Source organism: Chiloscyllium punctatum, chromosome 38, assembly GCF_047496795.1.
Source record: "Chiloscyllium punctatum isolate Juve2018m chromosome 38, sChiPun1.3, whole genome shotgun sequence".
Lineage (NCBI taxonomy): Eukaryota > Metazoa > Chordata > Chondrichthyes > Orectolobiformes > Hemiscylliidae > Chiloscyllium > Chiloscyllium punctatum.
In genome coordinates this window covers 15379556-15389763 of record NC_092776.1, presented here as the reverse complement: position 1 = coordinate 15389763, position 10208 = coordinate 15379556, and the positions used below count along the sequence as shown (strand labels likewise).

Sequence of the window (10208 nt, the reverse complement as noted above, 5' to 3'; positions counted from 1 at the left end):
TGCTCCAGTCTTAGGCCAGAAAAAAAAACAAGCAGATGATCCTTAAATTAACAGAAAAAAGACCAAGTTAGGATGAGCACTCCACCCATCTCTGGCTTCATGTCACCCCTACTTGTGACAAAAAGAGAAGCAGAACAAACAAAAAAAAGGGAAGAGACAACAAAGAACATCCACAAAATTTCTCATCAGAAAATCCAGTTATTAAAAAAAGGAACAACTTATTCCAAGGTCTTTCCCCCCATTTCCAAAAAGGAAATTATTAGGGAGAAAGAAAGGAATTTTAAAAAAAGGAAGAGAAAACATGGGGAAAGATAGAAAAGAGAACAAACATTAACCGTATTCTTCAGGCCAATCCGTCTATTTTAAAGCGTCTACAAAGTTTTTAGCTTTATCCGCAGAGTCAAATTTATAAACTGAGTCCTCGTGACTGAAATGGAGCACTGCAGGGTATCTCATGGAGTACTGGATACTCAGATTCCTCAGTCTCTTTTTAACTTCATTGAAGGACTTCCTCTTTCGGATTACAGCTGCAAAGAAATCCTGGAAAAACATGCTTTTTGACCCCTTGGACAGCAGTGCCTGCAGATCTTTTCCCAGGGATCTGGAAGCTTCTATGACGTTTTGCTTGTCCTTATATGAATGGAAGTGCATTGGGACCGAGCGTGAGTGCTGCGCCGGCCCTGACCTGTGCACTATAACCCAATAAGCACTTTCAATCTGCAGCCTGCTGGACTTGATGTGAAGGCCCAAAATCTTCGGCAGCCAGTTTTCAAAGAAGCTGACTGGCTGCTCACCTTCAGGGAGCCCAATTCAGAGATTTATCCTCCGACCTCTATTTTCGAGGTCGTCGATATGGTCTCGCAAAGCCTGCACCTGGATCCGACTGGATGAGGCCTTAGTTCGACTGTCCACCTCCTCCAGCCTCTCCCCGAGGCCCTGGATCTCCTGCTCGTGCTTCTGCCACATGGATGCAATAGGTTGGACCTGGGCATGAATCCCCCCATGGATTTCCTCAATTGCAGCCGTTACTTTCAAGATAAGTCTCTCCATCGCTGCAGCCAGTTCCTGTGAGTCTGTCAGGTCCCCAGGGGATTCAGGAGAGGCTGCTGCTGCTGCAGTCTCTGGTGTGGTAGGTGCTGCAGGGGAGTGTCCTCCCTGCTGCTGTTTGCTTGTTCCTTTTCCCTTTGGCATCCGTCCCCCTCCCAATATTAACAAATATATGTTCTGTAAGGCTTTAAACTAATAATTCCACCACATAGGTTGGCCAGGGATGGCAAAAAAACACCAGTATGCCTTGACTATTAGGCAGAGCTGTCCACAGCAGTTCTACAGAATCGCCGCCATCTTGCCGAGTTCAAAACTCCTTTGTTAAAAATTACCTTGTTTAAAACTCCATTCATTGTCTCACCCCTACTTCTCTTATCTCCTCCAGTATTATAGCTTCCTGAGACATCTGCCCTCCTCTAATTCGAGTTGTTTGAGCACCCTCAATTTTACCTTGTTCCACATCGGTGGTCATGCCTTCAACTGCTTTGGCTCTGAGCTCTGATATAACCTCCAAAAATGTTTTCACTTCCCAACCTCACTGTCCTCCACTAAGACACACCTTACGACCTACTTGTTTGACCAAGCTTTTGATAATCTGGCAAAATAGTTCTTATGTGGTTCGGTGTCATATTGTGTTTTATACTTCCGTGAAATGCCTTGGCCTATTTTGGCATATTGGCCCTGTTATATAAATACAAATTGTTGTTTATCAGCTGAGGGAGAACAATAGGTTAGAGTTAGGAGATTTCCTTACCTAGGTTTGACCCATTACCATAAGACTTCACAGGATGCAGAATCATTGTTGAAAAATCTCAGGGTTTCTCCCACCTGACTACATACCATTATGTTACCTCTACTGGTGGATCTATCCTGCAAAGGTAAAGGATACAACTACGAACAGTGATGATGAGGTCCAGGGTCATGTGACTATGTCATCTCAGTCTATGAGAAGCTCTCCCAGATTTGGCACAAATTCCCAATATTACCGAGATGTCTCTGCAGATCATCCATTAGTCACGATGCTGGGTGGTCAGTTCAGATTTATTTGACTTTATCGTAATAGTTCGATACAACTGAATGCCTTGCTAGACAATTTCAGGGGTCAATTAAGAGTCAACCACATTACTGTAGATCTGGAGTTGCTCAGTGACCAGACCAGGTAAATCTGGCAGCTTTGTTCCTCTAAAGGACATTAATGAACCAGTTGGGATTTTGCGATAGTCTGGTAGCTTCATGTTAATTCTGAGGGTACAACTGTATCACGCTGTGGTCTAGCTAGTCTGTTGGACAGCTCTTCCAAATTTAGCAGAATTATCAAGATGTTTGAGAGGAGACTGCACAGAAATCGACTGGGTTGAATGTGTCTTTTGTACTTCACTTTTACAGTCATCAAATGACAATAGTTTCATACTTTTATTGAGCACCAATCAGCTTTATAGATGTCATACATTTCACAGATTTGCCCATTTTTGAAGAGAAAAAAATCCATACCATGTACTAAAAGTTGCAAAACTCTCAGTTTGAAGATATGTAATACCTTGAAAACAAAACAGTCTGTACTTGAAGAAAATATTCACCTTTTATTCTGTGATTCCTTAGCTCTATTGCAAAGCTGATATTGTGTACACTTCTCCTTTGTGACTGGAGAGATCTCTTGGTCAGGGACAACTTGCTGGTAGACAACTGATGGGCTCTCAATCTCTCATTGACAAAGGCTATTTTAGTTCAGGGATCAAATGTGAACAGACATACAGCAATGGATTAACGTGGTTTTAAATTCTTCAGAACAAACTCCAGATACAATCACGCATTGAATCAAGTATGCTTAATAAATAATTCACCCAGTTTCTTTTCAAATTAGTTGTAAAAACAAACTCAAACATTGCTGTAGCTATGAGAAAGTCAATCAACATTGTGAAACAGAAAGATACATTTTTAGTAAATAATTATGGTTTACAATTTTTCAATATAAACCACTCCTCTCACACCGTAAACATGGCTTGTTCTTTACTCAAAGAAGTTGCTAAAATTAATTAGCCAGCTTGTTTTGAAATCATTTGGAAATGCAAAGAAATTAAAAAAGTTCTGCTAAAATATTAGGTGGAGAAAGCTGCTACTATGCTGGTGCATGCTTAGAAATTGTGTAATGGTGCACTTGGATTTTGTGTCCTAAAGCATAGTAACTTTCATGAATTGATAGAATTTTGAGGAATATATCAATTCAAGCTGGGATTTTTAAGACAGGTTGAGGCCCAAAAATAAACACCTTGATGGTAATACTCAAAAGACAAGAGACATGTTTAGTTTTAAATATTAAAACAGAACCTGTATTCAGCTAAGAAAGTAAAAAGGCACACATAAATATTGTCATTGAGTATTTTGAATGATTTTATTGCCTCCCTTTCCCTTATTTTATTAATAATAGCTTTTGCTGATTGGGCAGTAAGGATTCTCCACAGAGCCAAGAAAGCAAAGGAGAAAGTTAACAAAGGCTCTTGACAGAAGAGTGAGAGAAAAGCTGTTTCCGCTGACAAGAGGGTCATTGACCTTAAGACACAGAGTTAAGATAATAATTGGCAGAAGATAGGGGAAGGGAAGGTGATTTCTTTATATGTAGTGATTTATGATGATTTGGAATGCACCAACTGGAAGGACAGGGATACCAGATTAAAGAATCACTTTCAAAAGGGAATTTAAAATAGACATCAAAAACCTGCAGGTTATGAGGGGAGAACCAGAGTGAGTGTGTGCATGAGTTCGTGTGTAAGAGTGAGTAGGCAGGTGGGGAATGGGAGACTACCTAGATAGTGCTTTCAAAGACCATTACTCTTTTCACATAGTTTGTTCTTTCGATAGATTTTTCTATAGTCCTTTGGTAGCTTTTACTTGACAATTTCCCACCTGTTTAGGTTGGATCTTATCTGGCTATCAGCTCTGATTTGCTGCTCTTTCATATTGAGCAAAGATCAATAAAGTGTGGCACAATAATGTGACACATGCAGTGAGACAGAGAACATGCAGATATATCATTTTTAATGTACAAGATATGCATACATACAAAAGACAAAGAATTAGGAAAATGATTCTCCTGTTCAGAATGATATCAGGGTTAAGAGAGTTAAATTACAAGGATAGATAGTATTGATTAGATTTAGTGAATGGTCATCAAAGTTAAACATGAATGTTGTTTCTCTCTTCACAGAACCTGATAGATTTACTGAGTATTTCAGATTTCTATAACACTTATTTTTTAACAATATTTTGGTTTTTGTATATATTAGACTTGTATTTCCCTTAGTGTAGAAGATTAAGAACTGATCTAATTGAGATTTGACCAAAGAAGTTAATAGGAAAGATATGGAAATTATTTCCTGTTGTAGGAGGGTGGAGAATGAGGGAGCAAAAACATAAATTAGAGGCAGGACATTCAGGGGCGATGTCAGGAAGCTGTTGAGGCTAAAGTTTAAGTAAAATTAACAAAACTAAGAATGATAGGTTTTTACTAAACAAGGATATTAATACTAATGTAACCGAGACAGGAAAACAGAGTTAAAATATAGGATAACCATAATCTAATACAGAATAAGTGTGAGGAACTGACTGGTGGAATCCTGATCCTGTGTTCCAGTTTTATTTTTCAGTAGGCTCCACAACAGGGCAATGTTATTTACAATCATCAAGTTGCTGTAAAGATAAATGTGTGCTGTTGCATTTTATTATGAAGAATAAGGCAGCCACATTTTCTTTGTTAATTAAGTTTCTAAATTGGGTACAGAGGCAAAGAGATCCAAGATACAGATACACAAATCACTAGAAGTAGCAACACAGATTAATAAGACCATAAAAAGGTAACAAATCACTGTGATTAATTTCTAAAAGAATGGAACAGCAAAGAACTTATGTTAAGCAGATACAAACCATGGTTAGATCACACCTGGAGTACAACACAGAGCTCTAGTGCTAATTTTACAAAAAGGATATTTAGATTAGGTGCAGAAAAAGATGCAAGGATGATACTGGAACTGAGAGGTGATATCAATCAAGAAATAGTGAACAGATTAGGGCTCATTTCCACAGAAGAGAGATGCTAAAGAGTTGTCTTTAAGATAATGAAAGGTTTTGATAGAGTGGATATAAAAATATTTTCACAGTGAGGGAGACCAAAACTATGATCCCTAACAGGAAAATCATCACTGATCAATGCAATAGAGAATTTGTAAGAAACTTATTTACTCACAGCATGACAAGAATGTGGAATAGTGGAAACAAATAGCAAAGATGCATTTAATGGAAGAAAGGAATAGAAAGATCTTGTTGATTAGATTGAATGAAAAGTGGAAGAGTGCTTGTGTGGAACTTAAATAGTTAATGGGCTGACTGACCTGTTTCTACGTTGTAAATGCTATACAATTATTGATACTTTTCTAGTAAAATGTATCTAACTCTCATTGGGTTTGCTTCTGAATACGTCCCTTCAGGTTTTATGCTACATAAGAAGGAAAGATTTGAGCTGTACTAAAAGTAAACTGCATGTATTCAGTTAAGCAGCGCTGTACATATCTTTTGTCTCCACTCCCACATTACCCCTTTGTGTACCAAGCAGATTCTCCATGTTACTTGTGCACATCACCTACTACTAAGCAATTTAAGGAACAGCACTGGCAAACAGCTTGTGGCCAACTGCATAGGTGTTGATGCAGGAAGCAGAAGCATGTAACTGTCTCCCTGGTGTTAATATTGGGCACTGCATTAATCTCCCCATTCCCCAAATATAAAAGATATCCATTACTGAGCTTTGGGCAGCTTGTAACCTTCTCAGTATACAGTCCATGCCACTCTCTTCAACTAGCACATATACTAATGAGACAACCTGTTTTCTTACTTAGTTATTTTTTAGTGCCACGAAGAGTCAGAAAGGAGGGAAAGGATTTGTTAATTAATATGAAATTGGCTTAATCTGACAACATAGTAGTGGGTAAAATTTCCTTACTTCAAAATTCAAATTGAAATTGTTTAAAGCACCCGTAGCCTATTTCTGTGTGTGTTACTTAAATAGATTAATGGCTTATGCAGATATGACACAGGAATATTCACAAGAGGCTTTAAGCATGTAGTGAACTTCACCAATGGGACATTTTACCCTTTCCAAATTGCCAAATTCAAGGTTCAAACAAGCAAACTCCCAGAAGCTTTATTCTGCTTAAAACAAAGTAAAACCTGAATGAATAAAGTCAACTGCAGAAGAGTGAGTCACCAGGGTGTCTTCCTGCACCATTCTGAATTCTGCCGGCCCCTTGACTTTCAATGGTTTGTTCCCTACACCAGACAAGTACAGATACTGCTACAGATCCCTCACTAAGCTGCTCAAGTTTTGCTGCTTGGACAATCCCCACCAATCTGACACCAGAACAAGTCATCCAACATGAGTGCTTCTCACCAGGACTCAAAACATTTTAAATTTAAATACACATGTTTTAAAAAACAGCACACAGAGCACAGCATATGTTGGCTGCGTCCAGAGTCAATTGCTGTACCAGCTGCAAACTTCATGTGCATTCTGGCAGAGACAGGCTCAGCATCCAAGATGGGACAGGGAGGTTTGGAGGGGGGAGGAAAATAGGGAGTAGAAGCATCCGGACTCAGTGCTGATCTCCTAGCCTTTCTGCACAAGTTGGCAGCTAGAGCCAACCCTGTAGCTGCATCAAATACAGAAGTCCTGCTACCTGTATCTGCAACTAACCCTGATGCACCTGCATCAGTCCCATGGGTCTCTGATGCTGAGTTGCTCTGGATTCCAGATTTTCAGAGACAGCACCTGCAGTCACCTGTTTTTTTTTTGGTGGCACCAAACCCCCACTTGAATGACTGTCAACTTGATGAGCGTGCACAATTCCAGTAGAAGAGGCCAGCTTTTCACGCTGACCAATTATCTGAGTGAGCATAGAGCATTGGGCTTCTATAAGACTTTGAAAACCCTCAGCCATGGTTGCCTGCAAGCGTTCTCCAAGAGAAGTGAAGCCTGCCTTGACAGCTTCTTGGAGTTTTGACCCCAAAACTTCTATAGCAGCAGAATGAGCATTCATGAGTGATGACCCAACTGTGTCCAAGGCTTGCGTTAGTGAGGTCTCCACTGCAGATGCCACTGGTGTTGCCACGTGCTCAATAGCAGACTGCAATGCACACAACCGTTGGTCCAACATAACCATGCCATCTTCCACTGTGGTGTGTATGGAGGCAAGTGACTGTTCAACGCTGAATTCATGTTCTAACAGTCTCCGTTTGAAAGCAGGCCCACTGAGATCTGTATCTGCATCTGCCTCAATTGGAGGGCCCAACATATGGGGCCTCCACCCTTCAAAGGATGATCTCTCATCATCTACCAATATTGGTCCCCTGTCCTCACTAATGTTCAGTGACTCACCCAGTTCTTCCTCATCCTCAACACTATTACCTCCTCCAGTGGGTGTATCTATGCTGGTGCCTGCTTCAGCTTGAGGTGATGATATTTGGTACTTGGGTGTAAGGTGCTGTTTTGCAGCTGTGGTTGATGATCCACTTGTTTCTCCTTGATCTGTAAAGAGATACAAAATGGCAGAGTATGAGTACATAGGCTCACACTCTGCAGATTCATTATAAACTGTTGGATGACCTTATACAAAGTCGTGTATAGACATATTAATGTTACACCCTGAAATGATCAGAAACCTTTGTATTAATTAATATATAAACACACTCACCACTGAGTCTTGACATGACTCCAAGATCCACAGTATCAAGTCCTTCAAAACTTTCTTTCCCAAAAAGCAGGATCATATCATTCTCGAACTCTGTCAACGTTTTGATGTCTGGTCTGCCACCACACGATAACTGGCGAGCTCTTCTGTTATAAGCCAGTTTTTCCTTTAAAGATAATAACACAGGAGAAAAAAAGTAATTCACACCACACAATTCTTCAGTTCCACCATACATTATCCATCACATGGTGTGCATCGTCCCATTGCATTCATTTTGAATATACAACACATTCTTGCTAACATTCTGTGTTGCTTATAAAGTGTGGGTGCACGTGTCTTGAATAAAAGTGACAGTCATACTTCGGGTTTCCCTGAAGTCTGGAGCAAATAAGAATTTATCACTGGGGCACTGCTGAGAGCAACCCTGGAGAAAAATCAAATGGGCATTAAACTATAGAGAGCTGTTGAAGTAAACAGCATTGATGCATTTAAAGGGAATCTTGACAAATACATGACAGAGAAAGTATTAGAAGGATGGGATGTTTTCTTTACAAATTTATTCTTGAAATGTCAGCTGAGGCAAGGCCAACATTTATTGCCCACTGCTCAGTATTCTTGTGGACATAAAAAAAGACATGGGCCAATCAGGCTAAATAGCCTGTTTCTGTGCTTTAAGTTCCATTTACTGTAAAACTTTGCTTTTCCTGGGTGTTTATATTTCCTTACACACATTTGGCCAGGATTCGATACAAGGTTGTTAACTGGGTGGGGCAGTTGCAGGAATGTTGAGCATGTATTGAATATAGGTAAAAAGGTTCGAAACGTTGATTTCGCTGCTCGTTGGATGCTGCCTGAACTGCTGTGCTCTTCCAGCACCACTAATCCATGTATTGAATATATCCAACCAGAATCTATCACCGTCATGCTTTACAAAACTTAGAGCTTCAAATAGAGGGCGTGGTTTCAAAGTCTTTGGAGACATTGAAGAGGCAGATGGGCAGGGCTTGGTGTGGGGCAAAAGAAAGCAATGGCTGATGGTCCCTCAGGTTGGGTAAGCTCAGATACACTTAACTGAGATTGGCGGTTTTACCTTGGTGCTTTTCTTCAGGTCATGGACCTTCTTCCGCACCTCCTCCCAGGTCCTGCGAGTCCCAGACACTGCATTGACTTTCTCCATGACGAAGAGCCAAGCCTGGCGGCGGCTCTGCATGGTGGGCGGCTGGCCCCCCTCACCAAAGATGTCCCCTCGTCTCTCCATGACGGAATCGATGAGCACACGCAGGTCGCGGTCCTTGAAGCGGGCTTTGCGGATCCGTCGGTCTGGCATCTTCCGGAAGGGTGGCACGCTCCACAGCTGGTTCCTCATCTTCACCACTCCACACCTTCCAAGGGGTGGCAATTCCACCCACGATTTTAGTGAGAGAGAAAAAAAAATTCGTTAAAATCCTGTCACATTTTCGTTCGGAAGAGCAATGTCGGCAGCTGGCAGCGCCACTCCGCATAGACTGCGCCAGTAAACTACAACGCCCAGCGGGCACAGCAGGCACCGGGCATCGACCTTCGCGCAAGGCTTTATGGGAGTTGTAGTTTTCCTCTTGTCCTCGCGGACAATGGCAGGGTTATCGTTGGGGAGAAGTCAGACTACAACTTCCAGAGCACACCGCGACAGGGGCGAGGGCAGCAGGAGGCAGCGTGCAGGCGTACCCGCGGCGGCCTAGCTGCCGCAGCTGGTAGCGTTGCCCGTCGCCCTCTCATCACTTTCACTTTGAGAGATCGAGGCTTTGGGAAAAGGGACAAGGCCTGCGGGGGGGTTAGCGAGCGGCGGCGGGCAGTACACCGGAGACACTCGCAGTATGCAACCCGGACTGGCTCTTGCGCGACAAGGCGAAGGAGGTTGATGGTGAGTGAGATGCCGGGCGGTGGAGATGAGGTCGGTCACGGAGGGTGACCGGGAGAGGGGGGCGGGGGTTCGGTGCTGTCTCCCGGACCAGGCGCGGGACCTAGGCCTGCCGCCATTTTCTCCTATCGGGGAAGGCCAAGAAGCCTGGGGAGTGGTGGTAGGGCATCATTCTGGCATATAAAGGAACTCTGCCCGTCACTGAATTTAATGTGCACCTCATGTGGTTTCAGGTGCTGATTTTATTCCGATAGGTTCAAGGGCTCCAGCTCGAAAGGAGACCGTTCGGCCCGCTCCGCCCATACTAGAGTTTTGAAAGAGGAATCGTATTAGAAAAGGTCCACAACACTTTTTTTTATGCTTTAAGCAACTAGTTCTCGACTGTCTATCCAACTTACTTTGAAAACTTTCTACGGAGTAGGCTTTCACCGACCTTTCACTGCACTGTTACAGAGCCTGACATGTTTGAGTGAATTGTACTGGTCTATCCTCTAAACTCTGCAAGCACATGAACATGCTACTAGGAACGG

The 10208-nt window shown here is 42.2% G+C and overlaps 1 protein-coding gene across 2 annotated transcripts; it reads right to left on the bottom strand.

Moving 5' to 3' along the window:
• Positions 1-407: 407 nt before the first annotated feature.
• On the bottom strand, positions 408-9147 carry LOC140463378 (uncharacterized). 2 transcript variants are annotated; one of them, XM_072557243.1, is made up of 3 exons: positions 8872-9147; positions 7785-7947; positions 408-7666 (listed from the first exon to the last, which is right to left on the bottom strand). In XM_072557243.1, the coding sequence occupies exons 1-3, from the start codon at positions 9145-9147 to the stop codon at positions 6783-6785; spliced, it is 1323 nt and encodes a 440-aa protein (XP_072413344.1). In that variant the 3' UTR covers positions 408-6782. The 2 variants fall into 2 exon arrangements, with proteins under 2 accessions (XP_072413344.1, XP_072413345.1); XM_072557244.1 differs by having other exon boundaries at positions 409-7618.
• Between the last annotated feature and the right edge of the window lie 1061 nt (positions 9148-10208).